Consider the following 24,734-nt stretch of genomic DNA (forward strand, 5'->3'; position numbering starts at 1 on the left):
GATGTGAAATTATTTTGCATGTGAAATTGCTAGACTAAAATGTGGAATTAAAAAAAAAAACGCAAACAAAACAAAACAAAAAAGAATCCCTCAATTTTACCCACCCATCAAAAAAAAAAAAAAAAAAACCCACAACACAATAAATAAAACAGTTATGACAACATTTATGGGGGAAAAGGGGCCGCTCTGAAGAGAGAAGTGGAGGGAGAGAGAATAAAAATGAAACGTTTTGTTCTGTTTTCCCCTCGTGAACCAGGGACTGAAATGAAATCGTATTTACAGACTGCGACTGAGGATAATCACCCGGACGCTGCTGCGCCGGTCTACTAGAGGAGAAAAAAAAATTACAGGAACAACAATATAATAACAATAATAACAAAAAAAAAAACAAAACCCAAAATAAAATAAAAGGTACTTGATATTTACAAGTTTAGCAGTGGGCAGGGGGAAAAAAAAAAAAAGAAGAAAAGGGGGAATCTGAAGCCAGAGGGATGAAGACTAGGAGGGATGGAAGGGGGGAGGCTCCAAAAGCTGTTGGATTTCAGGGGTTCGAGCATAATTTCTGGTCAGATTATTACTGATATTAGTGGAAGTAAAACAGCGTGGTCGACATGGGCTGAACATGCGTGTTGGAAGAGAGGAAACTGGCCACGCCCACAGAGGACTGCCAGCTGCGTGAATCATTCCCGACCATCACCGCATGGCGCGGAGAACATGATATGAGCTTTGCAGGCGGACTTGCTTTGGGAAGGGGCGAAGATGGTTTCAACACTCTGGCGACACACAAAATGAAATCACAGTCATCCTCCAGCACAAACAATAAGCGGCGCCAGTGATGGTGTGAGCGGCGAAAACAGCATTCTTCAACATAATCAGGCTGATACGAACAGCAACATCATTCAAAACACGGCGAGGCACCGAGGCTACTCTGAGATGTAGCCGGAGCCCCCCACCAACATTTGCTTCCCTCTACTCCCTTTTAGAGATGTGCAATACTCACTTGAGAATTAAATTGAAACTCTTGGTTTCCAGCTTAAATGACGACATGAGCTTATACAGAAAAAACTGAAGATGTGCGCTCTGCTCGCACAAAACTCCCTCTCGTTCACGTAAAAGGCAGTGCTGGAGCTAATACTCGAAAACAAACGGTGAACACGGGCTGGGGAGCTCTTCTCTGTAATAAAAATCTAAAACCACCTCTTATCTAAAATGACACGCACAATCTTGAGCCAACACTGTATTCGCTGGGAGATTTTTTTTGTTTCAAATCATTCCTCTGGTGAATCTGTTCACCAGTGGCCTTTGTGAACTGACAACTTAAGTGGAAAGCGACAGACAGTCCACAGAGTTAGCTGTACAGTATAAGTGTGGCATTTTTGACCCCACAAAGGATGATTGTCTACCAGTCGGGCCTTATGCACTAACTAGCCAATCAGGATCCCAATCAATGGCACTGTGGCCACACATAAAATTCAAATAAAATGAACTAAAAAAGAAAAAAAGGGATAAAAGCCAACTGTTGATTATATTACAGATAATCCACATAATATATACAAGCCCCCCCCTCATCTCCTAAACATCCTAAGAGGTCAGACAGCAGCCAACCTGGACTTGGGCCTGCATCCTATAAATAAGCCCAAGCACAACTACCTAAATGTCCTCAACCCACAGCTGCAGGTGCAGCATTTTATTGAAAATGGTTAAATATTCAGGGGAAATAGCAGTGCTGAGTTTTTACGTGGGTGTATCTAGTTTCTTTTCCTTGTATTGTAAGGGTTTGGAGCCAGGAGGAAGGTTGAGAGGGAGAGGAGCAGAGGAAAGTAAAAAGAACATGGGGAAGACAAAACAGAAAATATGACAGAGGGATGAATGCTCAGGTGCTGTTGTTGATGGAGCTAGGTGCTGAGCTGGGCTGGGCGGTACTGTCTGACACACTGCCCTCTGCAGGGGAAAAGAGGAAGCACAAGTTTTAACAATTACAGACACCAGTGCCTTAAAAAAAAAAAAATTATATATATATATATATATATATATATATATATATATATATATATATATATATATATATATATATATATATATATATATATATATATATATATATATATATATATATATATATATATATATATATACACACACACACACACACACACACACACACACACACACACACACACACACACACACCGTATTTTCACGACCATAAGGCGCACTTAAAAGTCTTAGATTTTCTTCAAAAAGTGCGGCGCGCCCTATAGCGCGGTGCGCCCTATGTGTTGTAAGGAGGACGTAGTAGAGAACACCATGAGAACGTTAAAGGGTGAAGTGTGGGCGTTGATCGTATATACCGGGACAATCGCACATACCTGTATAAAAGAACAGGTATGTGCATTATGCAGGACATCGTTGTTTTAACAACCCTGAAAATGGCAAAGAGACACGCTTACGAAGCACAGTTTAAACTGAAGGCCATCAGCTACGCGGAGGAACATGGAAATCGAGCAGCGGCGAGAGAATTTAAGATTAACGAATCGATGGTTCGCAAATGGAGGAAGCTGGAAAACAAGCTCCGGCAGGTCAAGAAAACGCAGCTGAGTTTCCGCGGACATAAGGCGAGGTGGCTCGAGTTGGAGGAAAGACTCCAGCGGTGGATCATCGAGCAAAGCGCGAGCGGGAGAAGCGTTTCGACGGTCACCATTCGGCTAAAAGCAGTTTCACTAGCTGAAGAGATGAACATTGAACATTTCCAAGGAGGTCCGTCTTGGTGCTTTCGTTTTATGAAACGGTGCCATTTTTCCATCCGGACCAGGACTACGGTAGCGCAGCAACTTCCAGCGGATTATAAGGAAAAGCTGGCCATCTTCCGCTCCTACTGCAGCAAACACATCGGCGACAAAAACATCTAGCCCAGCCACATCACTAACATGGACGAGGTCCCGCTCACTTTTGACATCCCGGTGAGTCACACTGTGGAGAAGAAGGGGACCAGCACGGTAGTGATACGCACAACGGGGTATGAAAAGTCTTCTTTCACTGTTGTGCTTGGCTGCCATGCTAATGGACAGAAACTGCCGCCTATGGTGATTTTTAAGCGAAAGACTTTGCCTAAAGAGAAGTTTCCAGCAGAAATCATCATTAAGGCAAATGAAAAGGGCTGGATGGATGAGGAAATGATGAAAGAGTGGCTGAGGGAGGTGTATGTAAGGAGACCAGGTGGTTTTTTCCACGCATCACCATCGCTGTTGATCTGTGACTCTATGCGTGCCCATCTCACAGCCGATGTGAAAAAACTTGTGAAGCAAATGAACTGTGAGCTTGCTGTCATTCCGGGAGGCCTGACAAAGGAACTCCAACCGCTGGACATCGGTGTGAACCGCCCGTTCAAAGTAAGGCTGCGAGCGGCCTGGGAGCGATGGATGACCGGTGGAGACCACAGTTTCACTAAGAGTGGAAGGCAGCGCCGGGCGAGTTACGCCACAATTTGCCAATGGATTGTAGATGCTTGGGCTAACATGTCTGCTGGCACTGTTGTTCGAGCTTTCGCAAAAGCCGGCATCATTTCCGAGGAGCCGCACGGCACGGAAAGTGACTCTGACGGTGAAGACAGTGAACCTGGCATGTTTGATGGAGATTTAGCGCAGCTGTTCAATTCAGACACAGAGGATGAGGACTTCGATGGGTTTGATTGATGATAAAAATGTGAGTACCAAACTTTGTTTTGCTCCTGCTTTATTTTTAAATACGCACACTTGTATGCTTGTGTGTTGTTGATGATGACGATTACCGGCAATAGAAATGTGAGTAAGGTACCGAATTCAGGTTTGCTCCCGCTTTATTTTTAAATACGCCCTATGGTCCAGTGCGCCTTATGTGTGTGTTAAATACAGTAAGGGCACACATAACTGAGACTGCGCCTTTTAGCACAGTGCGCCTTATGGTCGTGAAAATACGGTATATAATTTTTTTTTAAAGCCCATTTAATAACGTACCGTGTGATGCAGGCGATGTCTGTGCACGAGCGTGAGGAGGAATGAGTGTGGAGTTCAACTGGGGCTGAATGGACAGCTCTGAGAGAACAGGGCAAAGAAAACATGATTAATGATACTGATACAATATAAATAACAGCTGATAATCTGTGCAAGAAACAGACTGCAGGAAAGAAGAAAAAAAAAAAAAAGGACATGCTGACCAACGGGACTGAAGTTGAATAGGGGCGGAAGTTCTCGCCCGCTGGGGAGGCGGGTGTTCGGCTGGCGCAGCTCATCGAAGAAGGCGTGCGCACATGCCTCCAGTGGCGACAGCCGGGTCACCGGCGTGTATTCCAGCAGTCGAGAGCAGAGAGCAATGGCCTCCGGTGGGGTACGAGGCTTAAACACCTGATAGGAGATAGAAAGAAAATGTATCGATGATCAATGCTAGCATGAATTTGGATTCATTAAAATTAGTTTAGTGTGACGTTTTCTCTAAAGAGCAACAGTAACTGCATTCAGAGAGGTAAACCTCTCAACGTCAATATTGTCCAGTAATGGGAGCATACCTTTGTCCAAGGGTGTGCTTTGATCTGTGGGAACTTAAACTCTGTGTAGTTGGGGTTCATCTCCCGGATCTGCTCCCTTGTTGGCGTCCCCAAAACCTGCCAAACAGGAGTGAAATGTTAACATTTATTTGCATTACATTATATAAATGAGTCTGAATCTTGCAACTGTCTGATATGCACTACTTCAGAGATCACAGATGAAACACACTGCATTGGTATTAAGTTAAATGGCAGTCCAGCCTCTTTGCAGACAACCTTGAGATTCCTTTGCATTATATTGCCTCTTATTAATTATTGATGGATTGTTTTGCTTTCCTTTTAGGATGCTGCAAAGCTGTATTGAGATCATTTTTGGACTGGTTCTAGCCCTCAGGCTGTCTTTTGCCTATTTAATACCAGCTATCATCAAATATGAGTACACACCTAATGATTTTAAACATTACAATAAACCCATCTCAATATGTGTTGGGGCCTGTCCAACAGTGAGACGAGGGAGTCTAAGGGGACAACAGCAATATAATAATGGTATGAAAACACAAGAAGGGAAGGGAATTGTTTGCTAGTAAATTGATCCAGTCGTTGTCTGAGGTGGATGAAAAATAAATAAATTGTACAGCTTACCCGGGAAGCCCAGATAGCTAAGTGTGGGAAAATGGACTCATACTTCAACCCTGAGTGAACACACCTAAAAGTGCTTTGAAACACGGCATGCATACAAAAATGTATGCATAAATAGTAATACTAATAGGAAAAGATCCTGGTCTTTTCTTTGTTGAGTGGTATTAAACCAAAAGCACTTAAGAGTCACAGGTCATAACAGAAAAGATCATTATCTGAGTTTTTTCATATTCATGAATACGGCTCTGTGTTTGTTCACAATGTGCATCTGTGCATATTTATATTTTCTTCATTCAGAGATGTTTTCTAATATTTAAGTTTGTTAAACACAACAAAATGAAAGGTAGCAGAGCATTACTTTAAGTGCAGATTAAATTCAACATTTTCTAAGACAGAGCTGCTTTTGAAGGACCAAGTTAAAAAAAAAATGTTGTGCAGCCCTGACCTCGACCAAGCATGTTTTTTCCTCCATATTTCTTCAATATGCAGTTCCTTTATAAACAATCCTACATTTACAATATTACAAGGTTCAAGGTTCTTCATTTGTCACATGCATAGTTATACAAGTATAACACAGTGAAATGTAACCTGACACGCTCCTCGACTTGTGCAAAAAAAAAAAAAAAGGGGGGGGGGGGGCAAAGAGGTAGAGGAAGAAGAGGCGGTGGTATTGCCCAGCTGTACCACTGTTTACAGCACTCTTACTGTACCTTGATGATCTCTACTAGCTGGTCCACACCGCTGTCTCCGGGGAAGATGGGCTGACCCAGCAGCAGCTCGGCCAACACACAGCCGGCTGACCAGATGTCAATATTGGACGTGTAGTCGGTGGCACCAAATATGAGCTCTGGGGCACGATAGTACCGCGAGCAAATATAGGAAACATTTGGCTCCCCTCGAACTAGTTGCTTTGCACTGGAGGATTCAGAAAACAGACAGTTCAGGATGAGACTCGCAGTCGGTGTGAACCTTGGATTTGCCAGTGTGTTTGTTTTCACAGTAGCATGTAAGCGACCCAGACATAAAAAAGGCATGAGTGATCCACACAGGGAAAGCGGAGCCCGAGGAAGAGCGCTACACAAACAGACAGCAAACTAAATATCCACAATGAGACAGAAATGGTCACTACAATGCAAAAATGAAAAATGCAGACAGACAGATCTGCCCGCAGGCGGGAAATGTTACTGACCTGCCAAAGTCACAGAGTTTGAGGATGGCCGATTCTGGGTCCACCAGGAGGTTCTGAGGCTTTATGTCTCTGTGACACACGCCCTGGGAATGGATATAGGCCAGGCTGCGGAACAGCTGGTACATGTACACCTGAGGAGGAGACAGAGACACGATGCCCAACAGTGTTTAACAACTCAGACAAAAATCAAACAAATCTAAAAAAAAAAGAGCAATTTAAGAACAAAAGCCATTTATATCTCACTGGAGACGTCCTAGCTACAAGCCACCATCAGGATTCCTGCACCGTTTTCATTTTTCATGTTTTTTAAGATCACATGAAATGCAAGTCAATTTATTTTTAGGACAATATACAAGTTTGAAAGAAAAACAATACAGGCATGACTTAATAAATTAAATGAGATATGAACCGAATAAGTGGAAGAAAATCAATAGATGAATAAAAATAATCAATAAATAGTTCATTGTTTTCAGTTTAACAAGTTGTTGCTGCAGGACTGACGACAAAAAAAGAAAAGAATTATTAGCTTCTCTCACAGTGAACTTACACTGCAATTCCATGTTTTATTATAGGCGTGTTATTTCATCCCACAAAGGAGAAAACAGTATTCCTGTCTATCTGGAGAAAAGCAAATTTTTTAGACATTTTAAGAGCAGCCAATTATTTTCACTGCATACATTCTTTTAAATACTAAACTGAAGATTGACAAGCCGGGACGCCCCAGTATCACAAATTTAATGGCTTTGGTGAAGATAAATAACGTGCTATAAAATCGGAGGAATTTTAAGTGCACACTCTGCATTTAAAAGGATCAGAATGAGCCAAAAACGAAGGTGCAGATGAACCAACACAGTCTCATAGCAGCTTGCTAAATAGCCATGACTGTTAATGTAGTGATATATGATTTTCTTTTTTTTTTCCTACTTTAACGAACTCCTCCTGGGGATTTGGTCCTATAAACTTTTTTTTTTTTTTTTGTCCCGTTTGGATCTTTAGCCATCAGAATTGTTGTCTTAAGGCCAAGAAAGATGCCAAGCGGATTTATTTTACCAAGTGGATCATCATGGCCTTGCCATATTGGTCCATTTGATTGACCTTTATTATAATTATGAATTTATTTTATTTTCAGTTGCTACAAATGGGACAGACATGACTGGTGGATAGGACAGGGAGAAAGAATGAAAGAAAGAGAGGGAGAGAAAGAAAACCAAAGGGGAGAAGAGACGGTGAGAAGGGGGGGAAGAAAGAAAAAAAAAACAAACAAACAAAAAAAACAAAACACCTGGGTCACCTGTATGGAGAAAAAAAACAGAAGAGAAAGCAAACAACAAAGAGCAACATAATAAAAAAAAACAGCACCATCACAATAAACTAGCTAGCAGTAGATACTAAGTAATAAACGATATTGTGCAGCACGCAAGATAGACAGCGCACAATGTGCTTTGAGGCAGCAGCCAAGAAAGCTGTAGTCCGCGTCTGTGAATACCCGTGTGCATACCTGTGTGGATCAGCATGCTTGCATTCCAAAGGTTTCTCCATGTAACGATCTGCTAGGGAGTGTGGGGAGCCACAGCCCCGTCCTCCAGGGTATGAAGCAGGTATGGAGGAGATCAAAACTCCAGACATCCAGAGGCCCCCAGAACACAAGAGACCAAGGAAGACCAACAGAGGGGCAGCCGCGCCACTGTCCCAGAAAGAGCTGAGGAGAGTCCCAGATGAGGGCTCACTCAGCAGCCGCGGAGCAGAAGCCAGGGGGAGTTGCAGTGACGCGCCCGTGAGCTCCGGCGGCAGCCAGCTGTGCCTGAGTGACCGAGCCCCAGGCCGAGAGGCCGGGGGCACCCCACCTCCGAAGTGGCCTGAGCGAGCCCCAGGCTCCAGGCCCCGATAAGCGGCCGCCAAGGAGTGAGCCGGTGTGTACCCGGACGCCCACCCCCAGACACAAAGAACCACCAACGCACCGACACCTGAGGGAGTCCGCCACTGGCAGGGGAAGTGGTGGTGGGTGGAGATAGGCCTCCAAACCTTGGAGGGCCTGAGGTGTCCCCAGAGAGGTGGCGTCTGATACCCAACCTGACATATAGACACAGACATACAGGCACACACATATACAAACATCCATTCCCATCCTCATGCTCTCATATGCACTTACTCCACACTCAACCAACGTGGAGACAGACATAAAGAGACACTGTACACACGATCACACTCCCCAAGCGTACTCTACGAACCGGGTCTAGGTACCCTTGCCCCTGGAGGGGGGAACTGCACCCAGACCCAGGTGGTGTTACCCTTTTCCCTGCGGTGGGGAGAGGCAGACCACCCCGACTCTGCAGCAGCAGGGAGGCCCCACACTCCAGACCGCAGTCGGACGGCCAACTCCTCCTCCTAGCCCCCCCCCGCAGGCCGCAGAGAATGGGGGTGAGAGAAGACTCCAAACCTCCCTCCACCCGCTCATTGTAATGTTGATGCATGTGTGTTCTAAGGTGCATTTAAAACCCAGGAGGGTATGGAGCTACCTGCCAGAGAGCAGCAGGTAAGCGCATAGTCCCTCCTGCTAGCCCTCAATGTCTACGTGTATTTAAAATTGAGAGGTGGGCAACGACGCCAGGGGTGGGGTGTACACCCTGATGGTAATTTGGACTCCGTGTATCGTGCCCCAAGATCCTATATGTATGTGTAATGAGAGTGTGAGTAATGTGAATGTCTAAGTTGTGGGATAAAATTGAGGCAGAGGCAGCCAGAAGGGGACTGAGGGGGAGGGGGGGGGGGGGGGGGGGGGGGTGGTGTAGCCTCCTCTGCACCCTGGTGACATACCCCTACTCTCCAGCTGCCTCCCTCTTCCCGCTCCACCACAACCACCCACACATGCAGGGCCTTGGAGTAGGGATATGTCACCAGGGTGCAGAGGAGGCGTTTTCGGAGACGTCTGTTACCCACTAGCTCGATAGCTAGCCGGGGGCAAGGCTCACTAGAGCCCGTGAGAACCCCGGACTCCCGGCAAATCGTTTTCAAACCCACTGCTGTCTTTCGCTACTCAGGTTAAATATATATAAGTCACTTAGATAACTTCAAAATGTTATTGTTTGGCTTTTTTCAGTATTTTATTTGTTCCTGAGTAAATCGGTTTGGCTGAGATTAAAGTTATAGTTTTTACACAGCTGATTGTCAGAAGTGTGAGATGCTCGAGAATATACTCCGGTGTCCCGTTATATTTTAGATAGCAAGGAGTTTACTTCACCGAAACAATCTGCAAATTTCATTAAAATTTAATAAACTATCATCTTGTCTTTATTTTTAGTTAGCACATACAGTAAACACTTAAAGCTGTAAGCTAATGATAGTTATATAAGAGCAGATGCTGCTGGTGCAATAAGCTGTATGTTTTACGTCCAATGGATGCATGATCTGATTAGTCGACTAATCGCAAAAATAATCGGTGACTAGTCGACTATCAAAATAATCGTTTGTGGCAGCCCTACTTTCCACATTTAAAGGGTGAAAAAGTCCACATGGTGTTAGTGATGGTGTCGCTTCCACCAGAGACCATAGTTCACTTCCTACAACGAGCAGAAGCTTATGCGTCAATTGTGTTGTTTTAAATAAGTTACTAATTACCAATAGCTAACCAGCTTGTTAGGTTTATATGCATTTAAAAACTACTCAGATTCAGAAAGAGCTCATTGTTTGGTTTAAAACACGACAGTTGCCACTTTGTTCAAAGCTTGTTTTCTTGGTTGCCATGGAGAGAAATCTGTGCTGATGAGTGTGGATGACAAGCGTGCTTCAGACAGGAAACATACTTCCCATTAGTCTGACAATTGTGCTGACTGTTGGGAAAAAAAGAAACCTGGACAGATTGTGTCCAAACAAATAGATCACTTTCTCATCAGCATTCTACGTTGTGCCCTGAGACCGGGCAGCGTGTATTGTGCTGCAAATTAAATGTTGTTAAACTTTTACTAAAATGGATGATTTAATCTGTAGGCACAGCTGATTCTGTATAGATGTTCACCATATGTTAGTCACATCAACATGTGCCCCAATTCTGTTTTTGGGCACAATGTAAAGGGGTTTGTCGAAAGAAGCAGCTGTTCGTTTGTCTCATGCAGCCTGTGGTGTTGTGCTTCTATACCAAAATAACACAAGGGTGAAAAATACTCCCTGAAGATCTACGGCCAGCTCCTATTTGGCATCTGCCTACACACCCGAGGTCGATGATGTTGTTATGGAATGAGAAATTCACCACACAGTTAAGTGTGTGCCCATTAAATGTGCCTGTGACACACAGACAGTAAGCATCTTAATTCGTCATCATCTCCATTATCATCATTATTGCCCACATGATGCACTGACAGCAGGCTGGCCAGATTATAAAATACTGCAGACAAGATGACTGAGGGATAAGAGATGATAGTTAAAAGGGGGGCAGAGAGAGGTAAGAGGAGATGAAATGGCGAACATGACACCAAGGGAGACATGGAGGGGGGAGAAGACCCTGCATATGGTGACAGACGGTTAGAGAAAAAAAAAAGAAAGAGTGACAGAGATCAGTATGCATCTCAAAGGCACAGGGGAGCAGGAGGCTGAGGTAGGGAAATGGGCCATGAGACAGCTATAATGTCCTCTGCTGCTTCGCACACAGTAAGCACGCAAACACTCTCCAAACTGAGCACCCGAAACAGACAGCCAAGAAGACTGCAAACAAATCACTTCCCTTGGGACCATCCTTCCTCTTTTCTGCTTTCATAATCCTGAAACGGTGAGCTGCCTGTTTTTATTACATCCACAAGCAATTACTGAACTAAAATTTACTCCCAGTTTCCAACAGATTTTTTTAAAGCTTCCAAGAGCGTCCCAGTAGGTGCACTAATGGCTTAAATTTAAAAAAACCTTAATCCTTAATGATTTTCAGAAACTTTGACCTTTGACCTTGACCTCAAGTTCGCCAGGATTCTAATTTGTCTGAGATTTTGAAAAACGTACGTCCCCTCATTCTCATGTTCACAAGATTTTCAGAAAACTTTACCACTGGCCTTGAATTCAAGGTCACCAGGATTTATACTTGTCAGAGATTTTTAATAGATGCATCCATGGTATCAATTTGAAACTCTAACATCCCCTCATTTACAAACTTCAACTTGGTTGAGAACGATACTCAGTTAAAAACTCTGTTTGAAGATAAACAGAGTGGTCTGTGTCTGCGTTCACAAACAGACCTCACAATATGTCTTTATGGTTATAATGTCCTTTTTAATAAATGAAATATACAAGATTTAAATATGGCAGTAATAAATAAACCACTCACTTTTCAATGCATACAGTGACATGGTGATAGCAGTGACCGGGAAATGCTCACGTGAGCAGCAGTGTGTGTGTGTGTGTGTGTGTGTTTCTACCCACCTTAACATAGATGATGGGGATGGTGGTCTTGGCCTTATTGAAGTGGCGAGCCACCCTGTACACCGTCTCGGGGACGTAATCCAGCACCAGATTCAAATACACCTCATCTTTCTGGTAAAGAGGAACAAAAGCAAAGAGGATTGTGTGATTACTGGAGGAAAATGAATCTTAACCACTTCAAATCGAGTCCCAAAAGTGAAACCAGATCAAATGAATGTAATGAAACAGTGTATTGTGCATGGGGTGTAAAAAAAAAAGAAAGAAAGAAAGATATAGCTGATACAACCAGACAGTGGGGATACACTTCAGCAGAAGTCAATACAGCCAATGGCCCGGGGCTAGTAATAAGTATGTCGGACAAAGTGATTGACCGTCATTGTCCCAATGACAGTGTTTCCACCAACCACAGTTAAGTTTACCTGTGAAACAACCTGACGAAAGCTACCTTGAGCAACGAGCAATATTTTCCTGCTATTTTCAAATTAAAAGCAGTATATGAGGCTACAAAAATATAGAGGCTCTTGTTAGTGGGACTGCAAACACAGCATGAAGACAATGCTGGTTGTTGACTCAACAGTGTGAGAATGTCACTTGCATTTGTGGCTAAAAATAGATGCAGGTGGATTGTAAAATGTATCTCAGAGGGAATAAAGACTTTTAGGAGATTCTGCCTCTGTTCTTCTGGAAAAAATATACAGCAGTATGGACAACAACGCTTTCATACTTTGACCTGAAGCTGCAGTCACCACAAAAAAGAAAAAGCAGTAGCACTAATCCCTGTGGTCACAATCAAAACCTTAGACACTAAAAAGTCAATAAGAGTCCCACAAACCACCTGTTCAACAAGCTTCAACATGGGAGAATCTTTTTCAGCTGCTACCATCCAGCACTGGATTGTTGCAAGTAGCCACAAAGCCAATGAATTAAAAAGAGGTTAAAATAAGAGCCATCTGTATGCTGTCAAAGCTGCTAGTTACTGTGGAACAACTTTAAATTCTTTCTTTGTAGCAGTGGTACCTGCAGCACTCAGTGTGCCTGAGGAGGGCCAATGAGGGATGCTGACTTAAATGCTAAAACCAATGCGCAATTATGAGTGTGATCACAGTTTACTGCTTTGCTGCTGTAAATATTTCTAAAGTAAATTAAACTATAAATGCTGAAATAACACCAGCAAAGAGCTAATTTATTAACTTTTTTACTTTCAGATTTGACATGATAGAGGCAGACTGAGTCATATGGTGACTCTACACTAGATTTGGCTAAAAACTAAAAGAACAGAATATCGCTTAAGCATCCAGATCTGAGGAATTCAGGGACTGAAACATTTGTTCCCACAGCATCAGAAGATTAATTCACTAGTCAGTGTGTCACAAAGTCATCTGCTCAAGTATTATTTGCTCAAGTCTTCAGAGATTTAAAAAGTGTGCCAAGCATAGTCTGTGATTTCTCTTTAAAACCACAATAATCTGAGCGATTCAAATAAAGAGCTTGGACCCCATCAACTCCAAGTATTCAACTATTCATTGTACAACAAAGACCAAGATCGGCTTGTCCAAAACATGTCTGTGAATCATCACTGATGCATGGAAGATTAAATGCCAGGGAGTGGAAGTACAGTGCTCCATCTGCTAAGTTTCTACAATATACAACGTAAAATGTCAGGTCAGTGCAAACACACCTTCTCTCCACTGGAGTAGAAGAAGTAACGTAGCCTGACAATGTTGCAGTGGTCCAATTTTCTCATAATTTGCAGCTCCCTATTCTGCAAGAGGAAAAGAGAGACGAAGGAAAAGTGAGTGAACTGCACAAGGTGAAAAACTAGCATTTACTTCACTGTAATTATCTGTCCAGGTAAGCCTGTCTAAGCATACCTTAAATCTCTTGTCTTGGAGAACTTTCTTAATTGCCACCATCTCCTGGGTGTCGATGAGGCGAGCCTGGTAGACCACTCCAAACGAGCCATTTCCTATAACCTTTATGTCTGTGTAGGACACTTCCTGTGGGCGATCAGGGCCCTGACCGGGTGTGGCTACCACCGTCGTCACTTTGCCACTGTCTCCTGTGGATGACAGAAAGAAAAAAAAAAAAAAAACTTGTTAGAGATCCTGAAATTATTAAAAAACATTTGGCTTTACCTGACAGTTACACATCTTAGCACTTAAATAATACTACTGAAATTAGATCAAAAATGATGTAAAAGTAAAAGCTCCTCAGGCACAATCCAGACTGATAATGAACTTCTTCTCACAACACTTTGCCCTTGCTTTCTTGAGGAAAATCAGCCTAAACGTCTTTCATACTGGACCCATGCATTAAAATGATCTATTTATTCAACACTGCTATCAATGATTAATCCCTTCTTGTTACAAATACCTGAAACCTGAGGCCAAAAAAGGTTTTCCAAAAAAATATTACAGCTAAAAGCCAAATTTACTAATTACTGACTACATTAACCAATATAATTAATTCCCTGTAGTAATTCCCTGTAGCTGCTGCTTTAGCTACACAACCTGGCTAAAGCAGAACAGTCAGGTTGGGAACTGTGCACCAAACCGAATATGGAAGTATCAATCACAGTTTCAGCTTTGCAGATTCAATTCGATCGATACCATATTTAAATAACAGGCATATGTCTGACAGAAAAGCAAAATTAATGAGGATAAAACAACATGGTAAAAATCACAGTTTATGCAACTCTTTTTGTGTGCGTGCGTGCGTGCGTGTGTGTGTAAAAGCACATTACCATCGTCTAGTAGAATTTAATGCATCAACAGGTTTTTTCCAACCACCTTTAAACCACTGAAATAAATAAACAGAAGAGCTTGCAAATCTGCCATTAGATTGGTAAAACCTGTGTGGGGCTGTGAGACTCTTGGAGAAAAAAAAATAGCAGAATAGTTTCCAAAGAAAATAAAACAGCATGGGCTTGATCTTAGCAAAATATATAGTCTTGATTATTTAATACAATTATTAATAAACTTCAACATCATGCAGTTACTAAATTTAACTTCAAATGTAATGCAATTTAAAATAAAAAGTAAATAAAGAAATAGAGAACCTTTTTTGCACCATGGGCCGGTTTAATTTCAGACAATATTTTCACAGACCGGCCTTTAAAGTGTCGCAGATAAATACAACAAAATAAAATGATACGACCAAGACAAAAAACTGTGGTATTTTGCAAATATGATATATATATATAAAAAAAAAAAAGTGAATTCACCGTGTAATTGTGTAACTTTATTAGCAGCGTCCTCCTGAAATGCGCTAACAACATAGAGAGTAACAGCCTCCTGTCTGCCCTTTAATGCTCTCTGGTCGCTATGGTAATGCTTAAATATTTCTTTCAAAATAAGATACACAACTACAACACGGGAAAAGACCCAGGGAAACCGCGTTAACAATAAAAACTGTGTAAACCATAAATTTCACACCAGAGCCTCAACTCTGGCAGCCCGTTACCAAACGACTCACGGACCGGTACTGGTCCATGGCCCAGGGGTTCCTGTACTAAAGGATGTCTGCAGGTACAGATGTGGCATATTGTATTTATTTTAAGACATTGCAGTCCATTCATAATGAGTCCTACTAATGGATAGTTATTAAATATGAATGCTTACCTTTGTACATTAAAATTATTAAGGCTATTAAGGTTATGGTTTACTAGACCTTCCCACTTTAGATCAAACTGGACTGTATGTGTTCCCAACCGGTTGAGCAGTGATACTGTCAGGCTAATGTTCGACCTTGTGGAAATCAGGCAAAGTGAGAAGCTTAAGACCCAACAGTATCTGACACTTCTAGTTAGGGTCAAGTAGCTGCTCAGAGTTTTATGACTGTGCAAGTGTTGGTTCAAGAATTATCTGACAAATGGGCACCAGAAGCAATGACACTGGGAGGGGATGAAGAGCAGAGAAGAAGCCCATTGCCAAAAGGCTTGTCAGAGCCTGTGATAACATTGCATGGACAGTAGCACACCCAGAGGTGCTTCCATTTCCTGGGCTTGCTCACTTCGCCTGTCTCAACAGGACCCCTCCTGATCTCTGCTATGTCTTTGAGTTACAAAATGGAATCAGACAATGAAACATTTTATTTCTCCCGACTAGCCTAAGTGATTTGGCTTCATCAGCTGCCCTTCCAGCACATGCTTAGACAACAATTATTTAGTCAGATAGATTACCACCTCCGAATTTTCTGGCATCTTCAACTCCTCACTGCAGGCATGTCATGTGCCTGCCTGCTTCAAGTCCTCTACCATAATCCCTGTCCCCAAGAAACCTAGGATCACTGGACTAAATGACTACAGACCCGTGGCTCTGACATCTGTGGTCATGAAGTCATTTGAGCGCCTAGTTCTCTCCCATCTCAAGACCCTCACGGCCCCCCTCCTGGACCCCCTGCAGTTTGCATATAGAGCCAACAGGTCTGTAGACGACGCCATCAACATGGCCCTACACTTCATCCTGCAGCATCTGGACTCCCCAGGAACCTACGCCAGGATCCTGTTTGTGGACTTCAGCTCTGCCTTCAACACCATCCTTCCAGACCATCTCCGAGGCAAGCTTTCCCAGATGAATGTGCCTGATCCCATCTGCCGGTGGATCACTGACTTCCTGACGGACAGGAAGCAGCACGTGAGGCTGGGAAAGAATGTCTCGGACTCCCGGACCATCAGCACCGGCTCCCCTCAGGGCTGTGTTCTTTCTCCTCTGCTCTTCTCCCTGTACACCAACTGCTGCACCTCCACCCACCAGTCTGTCAAGCTAATCAAGTTCGCAGATGACACCACCGTCATTGGGCTCATCTCGGACGGGGACGAGTCTGCCTACAGGAGGGAGGTTGAACGTCTGGTGTCTTGGTGCAGCCACAACAACCTGGTGCTGAATGCCCAGAAGACAGTGGAGATTATTGTGGACTTCAGGAAGCACACAGCCCCACTCCCCCCCATCATCCTGACTGACACCCCCATCACCTCTGTGGACTCATTTCGCTTCCTGGGTACCACCATCACCCAGGACCTGAAGTGGGAACCCACCATCACCTCCGTCATCAAGAAAGCCCAGCAGAGGATGTACTTCCTGAGGCAGCTGAAGAAATTCAACCTGCCAACACGGACGATGATGCAATTCTACACTGCAATCATCGAGTCCATCCTCACCTCCTCCATCACCGTGTGGTACGCTGGAGCCACTATCAGGGACAAACAGAGACTGCAGCGTGTTGTGCGCTCTGCTGAGAAGGTGATTGGCTGCAGACTCCCATCTCTGCAGGACCTGTACACCTCCAGGACACTGCGGCATGCAGCTCGGATCTCAGCTGACCCTTCTCACCCTGGACACAGTCTGTTTGACCTGCTCCCCTCAGGCAGGAGGCTCCGGTCCATTCGCACCAGAACCTCTCGCCACAAGAACAGTTTCTTCCCCTCTGCTGTTGGACACATGAACAATAACCACATGACTGTCCCCGCCACTAACACATGACCCTACGCTGTGTCACTGCATCATTTCATGTTTGGCACTGATCACCACCTGCACTCATGTATATATCTTTCTACGTAGCACTCATAATTCTTATTCTCATGTATATATCTCATGTATATCTCATGCACATATCTTTCTTTCTACATAGCACTTTAATTCTTATTGTCTGCACTGAAGCACCGCAGCAATTTCCTAATGTTGTAAACCTCAACATCTGGCAATAAACCCATTCTGATTCTGATTCTGAATGATCAGTGCTGACCAAAGGCAAAAATTATACTTGCCCATTTCTAAAGTTTCCAGTCAAAACTTTTTCAAGGTTAACAGTAAATAGAAGCCAGCAGCATATCCACATGATTGGCCTAGATCTGATCTCTACCCTCGAGTCAGCAGGAAATATTCAGCTTTGAGATCAGTCGCGGTGTGGTGTCTGCACACTGCTGTACAGCTGCACATTACATTGCCCCTTTGTGTTTTATTTTAGCATCATTTTTACACCCTTAAAAAAACGAAAGAAAGAAAAAGTTAAGTCACAGGGGAGCACATTAAATATGGAGCAGCTGTGGCATGATAGGGTCTTGAATAATGAATACAAAGATGAGCAGTCTGCTCCTCTGCCAGTGAAGGGCTTTGGTTTCTAATAAGAGCAAACGGACGAGCAAAGTGACTCTGATCACACCCCCACTTAATAAGCAATTACCTTTGAGCTTGTTTGTAAGTGTAAAAAAGCTCAAGCACACACTTAACTTGATAAAATAATTTGTGGTTGCTACTACTTGATCATTAGTAGTTTATTAGCACTCTCCATAAGCGTGTAAGTGGCAGAAAGAAATTGCACCAAAGCTACTGGTCCCTTTAATCCATTCATCTTTCATTTTCCTGAACGATGCTAATCATACTATATACAGTACAGATTTTACTCGTCACAAAACTACACAGTACAACCATGACGGCTTTCAAACTGAATGTGGCACAGCCAGAAATGCTTCTCTCCATTTCCCATTTCTGATAGATCAGATATCAGTCCGATACTTATTCTTATAGCAAATTCCAGAATGTTGAGTAAGAATAATCCTTTAAGCTGGGCATACACTGTGCGATTTTTTCAGTCGCGTTATTCAGCTTCTGCTCAAACTGCACGATTGACTCGCAGGGGTTAGAAGTAGGGCTGCTCAATTAATCGAATTTTAATCACGATTACGATCTGGGCTTTCAACGATCATTAAAAATGACTGAGCCGATTATTAGCCCCTCCCTCATGCTTTACTCTCGCGCTGCTCCGTGTGGCAAATCAAGCGCACTGCTCTGCATTTCAAACACGCGTCACAACAATTAAGAGGACCCGAGGGAAGCTCGGAAAGCTAAGCAGAAGTTATTTGGAGAGGAGAGTGACTGCCGTTGGTTGAAAAGAAAGGTAAAGAAAAAAAACTTCAGTGGTGTGGAAACATTATGGGTTCGCGGAGTCAGACGTGGATCAAGTAGACACAGTGTGTAAACTTTGCTATGGTGTCGTAGCTGCACCACAGAGCAACACTGCAAAGTTCACATTTTTCATTTATTTCTTATATTGCAAATACTTACACTGTTATCAGTATTTGCACACTATTTTATATTATTTTTTAAAGTCATTATTCAATACATTGTTATTCTTAACCCTTTAAAGCCGGTCAGAGCAGCATGCTCGTTTTGTATAACTATTTTTAAATCCCTGTAGAACCTGAACCGCTAAGCTAGCACAATAAATTTTTTTCCATATGAAACCAGAGGAGTTACATCTTATGCCATCAGCTTGTCCTAGGTCACGGTTTCCTTCCACATATAGCTTTGCAAAAATTGCATAAAAAGCGCTTGCAGGAACAAAAACATAATATTCCAGAAACACGCTTTGCCGATCCGATCAGCTGTTCATAACACTTCCCACATTGAAAAAGACGTCAACGCGAACTATCGCAAGTGACGTCATTTTCGCGGAAAATGTAGTTTTTTTACTTGTAGGCCTTAGAACTCGAATTGCACTGCTGGAAATAGTTTATTTTGATGCACATGCACATTCTTTGCAAATTTGCATCATAGGATTGTTTTTTTGTTTTTCCTGCAGTATATAAAAATTGCTGTATCTCCAAAAATAAAACTATGAAGACACTCAAAATAAATTTCCTGTTGTTGTAAACTATTTTTTGCAACTTTTTTGTATTTAAAGTTTTGAGGGATAAACCTCTTAAATTTCTCCAAGTAGAAATATATGTAAAAAAACAAAACAAAAACGATTTTCAATTTTTTTTGTAGTTTATTGCACTTTTTTGCAATTAATGTAGTTACTATGGACTTAATACATACACATTTTAAAAATATGGGCTATAACAGTTGTATTGATGTATAGCAACGTGAAATGCTCCGACAAATGGCACTACAGCATGTAAAAAAAATATATATAAGCTCTGGCGGACGAAATAAATATCGTCAAATAATCGTGATCTCAATTTCAGTGAAAATAATCGTGATTATCATTTTTGCCATAATCGAGCAGCCCTAGTTAGAAGTTCGTAGGTCACGATGCAGAGTCTCACACTATACGACCCGATGCTCTGATTTGACCTGAGTGCTCACACTGTGCGTCCATAAAATGAAGGTTATAACAGAAAATCTGTCGCTTGCTCTCCCTCTGTCTTTCACTCACACAGACGCGCACACCACCACCATCAACTTTGCTAAATTGCTAATGAAAAACATTGATCAGGCAGCTGTGATTGAGCAGCAATGTAAATCCAACTATTTTCACGGTTGTTGTGGTCAAAAAGGCTCGGATGAGCTTGCCAAAGTTCTACAAGTTGTGCCTCCATCGCTTGTGTCCAGATCACACGCTGCACTGCCGTGCTGCTCCGTCTTTTCACTTCCATTTCTGTGTTTGCGTGTGCGCAGTGTGAGAGGCTTTGGTGACACCCTTACGACGGCCGACAGGATTTCAAACAGGTTTGATTTTCTTATGACCAAGCGATTGATGATTGGGAGCTGGTCGTGAGGTGTTAATCGCTCCCCTTACCCCACGTATACTACACGATGCACGACACACGATGAAGGCGAAACTCGGGCCAATCACCAAAACGGTCACACGACTGGAAAATCGGCTCAAAATGAGCCAAAAATCGCACAGTGTATGCCCAGCATTAATTGTCCGACAAGGGGAAATTTGGGTGTAACAGCAGCAAGAAATACACATATACAAACAAACAGTACACAAGACATAGAACAGAAACATACACATTTTTTACATATTTACATCAAGGACAATGGTTACCAAAAACAGAGTACTGTAATAATATATATAACAATGTTCTGTTTACTTCACCACAGCAGCACTTCAAAGGTGTGTAACACCAGTACCAGCTCCAGATTTCTGTTTTATGCTTGAGCCTTTTTTCCCACTAAACTGCAACTTGTGGTCAACGCGGCTGAAAAGCTCAGATGAGCTGATGCTTTAACTTCTCTCTCACTCGTTATGTTCGGTCGCAGAGTCCTTTTTTGTTTTAGGAGAAAATAAACTACATGAATAATGCCAAAAAAGCCACTTAATTTTTACTGATTGATATCATCCTTTATTATTCCACCAACACAAATCAAGTAAAATTATACTTTTGGATCTATTGATTTGTAGCACTTTAATTTACAAAGAATGCTGTTTATGTTGAACCTGAGGTCGTACACAAGCATAATTCCTTCTCTTCCACATAGAAAAATACTATTAGATCAGTATTCTCCATCTGATCAGATAAATGTAGTCAAGGTATGTGTATAGTATTGTAAATGGAAAAAGATACTCAAATAGTATCTGCCAGTGCTCAGTAATAACCTTACACAGAGCTCTATTACTGCTATATTTGAAGTCTGTATACCACACTGGGTGGAAACCATGAGCAATGGGTTACACCCAGAGATGCTGTGGAGTTCAGTGCTGACTCAGAGCTGCTGAAACACTGAACTTCATAATATCACAGATGAACAATGTTGTTAATGTGGATTTGTCATGTCTTGATGATACCAGTTTGCTTAATGAGGTTGGTGTGGCTGGACTGACATCATTCCACTTCCTCTCCTGACAGTATGTTATATCACTAATTATGGACGTGTGTGTATGTGAGAGAGAGAATGTTCGGGGAAAATAGCTCAATTATTCTAAAAAACAGGCACTTTATAACAGAGAGGTATAGTTTGAGGTTCTCGTCCAACTAAGAATTCAACATTAGCAACAGACACAAATAGAAAACAGTGATTCTACCTTAGGCATTAGGCTTTTTTTGTATGAACAAAAATGTTACTGTTACACTAATAAAAAGGGCTGTGCGTGTAATGAAAACTGGTACTGAGTCCTCGATCAGTTTGGTGTTCTTATTTATTTGATCACGTCTTTGTCCATTTGTGTTTAGATTAGATCTAATTAATTTCACACATTTTAGTTTTTTCCCTTCAGTTGCAGCTGGGCTCTGTTACCTCTGGCATCAGTGATCACAAGTGTTTTTCAGTGGTCAATTAGTGCTTCTGATTGACATTTTTAAGGTTATAAACTGAAAAGGGGTTATAAGCAGTGATATAACTGCAGTCTGTTAATGCTCCTTACTAATCGAGAGCAAACGTTCCCTGACTGCTGGACTAAAAAACAAAAGACGTTGATCAAATGACTGTAAACTGGATGTAAGGTCTGTAAAAAAAAAGCATCTGGATCAGTTGCAGAGCGTCAAAAAACGCTCTTCTGCTTTCCTGCTCTTCTCTCCAAGGTCAGATACCCACCCTCTACGTTCCCCAAATTTGTGAAACTGATGATCTGCCTCTCCCTGATAACATGCTCAGTGATCCCCTTTATTAAACAATACAGCAAGTGGCACATATTTACTTTCTGACAGCTTATTTTAAGAAATCTTTCTGAGAAACTACAATTCAGATTTGGAAAATGAAAAGTTATCTAACAATAGTAAATTACATTATGCTTCTAAATTACTACTTAAGGAAAATCTGTTTTCCCCCCCTCCGTTTTAGATTAACAATTAGCCTGGAGTTTTCTTGGTTATCCACACCATGTTTAGGTGTGAACTGAGCCAGGGTTAAGTTTGGATGAAAGACAAAAACATGGAGATGGCGAGCGAGCTTAGAGTCCATGTAGTTTAAACATTACACTGGGTTGGGTTTCTATGAGGTCCAGGTAGTGATTACAATATTAACTTCCAGCAGTTATGAAAACAAGATGTTCATGATAATGAACATCTTGGTAAATTATTACTTGTTAAAATTCATTTTTGCTTTATCTTGCATTACAGACAAAACCCTTTCTTTTAGTACAGTGTGTTTTCACTTGTCTCTCCAAGTCTTAGCCAAGATCATATAAAGACAGCCTTTGATGAGCATCTAGAAGTAAAAGCTGTAAAATCCACATGGGTGAACCTACGAAGAAACTTTAATGGTAACGGTCTTTGTGTCTGGACCTCACAGGCTCTATCATCCGGTCTGCTTTTGGTGGCGTGCAACCAAGGCGTTCACTGGCTGTCGACTTTCCGTCATTCACTGCCTGGCCACCCATTCTCCCGTGAGCCTGCTGCTGCCTGGGACTTTCACTAACTCCATTGAGGCTGCTTACTAGCAAGACGGGGGTTTATGGTCAAAAACCCATGCTAATCTGGGTCTAACTCTTGATCAGGTGACACTGCATCTTTCACTATGTTCACCACCTTTTCTCCCTTGATTATATTTTCTTCATTTGAACAAAGCTATAATTCGAGTTTAGGAAAAAGATTTAGCTACCACATGTTTGCAAAGTTTATGAATACTTGTGTTACCGAGATCAGAATTATTGAACAAAACAATCATGATTATTGTTTTTTGCAATAGTCATAATGTCTTATTTTTAAAATGGGAGTTTAATTAAGTCAATCTTAAATCTATGTATGATAATAAAATGCTTAAAAGTATTAGGAACATTTATAAGTTTCTTAACTATAGGCAGACCAGTCGTGTTTGTGTGTATTCAGTCTCCCACCCCCAAAGGGCCAACGTGAGCCAGGAAAAACCCCTGAGGGGAAATTCATTAAACTGTGGAAAATGAGAAGGCAAGGGACGCAAAAGAAGAAGTTATCCACAGTTGTGCTCATTGTTAAATGGATGAAGATAAGGAAATTTTTCTTTGCCCTCCTTCCGTTTCATCTGCTGTAATTATAGGTAACTGCTTAAACTCAAAATTTAACACATGAGATGTGATGTTATTCTTTTCTGCCGCTTTAATTTTATGCACACTTTGGTTTCAGCCAACTGCAACATGAGCATTTTCCAAGTTCCTGTCATCACACCTGGATGACTACCTGGAAGGAAGTCCTGCTGGCAAACCAGGATGTCCAGAGCACCAGAAATGTTGGCAAAATGGTGAAGACAGTGACTATGTTCCAACTCCCAGCAAAAAAGTACACAGTTAATATACCCCACACTAAGACAGAAGATTTTAAAGATGACCTGAAGTGGGGTTATTTTTCTAAAGTAACAGTCTAAATCCATGCATAGATGAGCCCCTGTTTGCTAAAGTGTAGGCATCCAGAAGGAGCACTTAGATAGGATAGGGTCAATATTTGCTGGTTAATGAGCAAACGTAACAGTTGATTGAACAGTATTGAGAGATTTTCGCTGACGATTATCTCCATGAATTCAAGTTACCACAAAAGGTATCAGCTTACTCGTTACCGGTGTGGGGCAAAACATCAGCACAAGATAAGACACAACCGAGAACAACGATTAATAACCTATATAAGATGGTTTTCAATATGTTAGCAAGACCGCTAACTATTATATCTGATATTAATGACCAATATATTAGCGTGTATGCTTAAAACAACGCTATTGTTGGGTTACAATGCACTAATAACCACTGATCTTTATTAAAAATATGACATGACGTTAGTTAAAGTCGAAATATCAGCGGCTTAGTTCTAAGCTTCCCTTCATAGCTAACTACAATGTTAGCAAGTCGATAAAAGCCCTCGATCGCAAGGCTCCTTTAATGAAAAACATAGCTAGCGTTGGCTACAAAGCTAACCTGCTAACAGATTTAGCTCCACCGCATTAAATAATTCCCGACACGTTTCTTTAAAAAAATAACCAACAGTCCAAGTCTTCGTCTTAACGTGTAAACTGGGCACGTGGTAAAAATATAACATAATACTTACTGGGTAGCTTCAAATTCCCAAAGCCAGTCGAGCTGCTTCCACTGGCTTGTGAACCCCCGGACTTTCCTGTCGAGCTTCCGCCGGCTACCCCTGATCCGGCACCGGCCGCAGCAGATCCGGGACCTCCGGGAGGCTCAGCGAATGAGCTGGTCCTGGGCCGCCCGCTGCCGCTCATATTTATTTGAACTAAAGCCGGGGCTAGGTCGGACGTTATTAGCAGCCACGCCGGCAGATGTTTAAGCTGTGTCTGTGTATTTTAATATACTATATAAATAAAAACTACACTTACAACGTTCACTGTAGGTTACCCG

At 42.2% G+C, this 24,734-nt stretch overlaps 1 protein-coding gene across 1 annotated transcript; it reads right to left on the minus strand.

Moving 5' to 3' along the window:
* Positions 1 to 134: 134 nt before the first annotated feature.
* On the minus strand, positions 135 to 24,609 carry gsk3ab (glycogen synthase kinase 3 alpha b). Its single transcript, XM_085366426.1, has 10 exons — positions 24,424 to 24,609; positions 13,619 to 13,806; positions 13,426 to 13,509; positions 11,748 to 11,858; positions 6,348 to 6,478; positions 5,869 to 6,073; positions 4,541 to 4,636; positions 4,193 to 4,379; positions 3,993 to 4,070; positions 135 to 1,941 (listed from the first exon to the last, which is right to left on the minus strand). The coding sequence occupies exons 1-10, from the start codon at positions 24,596 to 24,598 to the stop codon at positions 1,874 to 1,876; spliced, it is 1,323 nt and encodes a 440-aa protein (XP_085222552.1). The 5' UTR covers positions 24,599 to 24,609; the 3' UTR covers positions 135 to 1,873.
* Positions 24,610 to 24,734: the final 125 nt, after the last annotated feature.

This window comes from Diplotaxodon limnothrissa, linkage group LG11 (genome assembly GCF_057381915.1).
Source record: "Diplotaxodon limnothrissa isolate DT_005_m linkage group LG11, D_limnothrissa_male_GT1.1, whole genome shotgun sequence".
In the NCBI taxonomy this organism is placed as follows: domain Eukaryota; kingdom Metazoa; phylum Chordata; class Actinopteri; order Cichliformes; family Cichlidae; genus Diplotaxodon; species Diplotaxodon limnothrissa.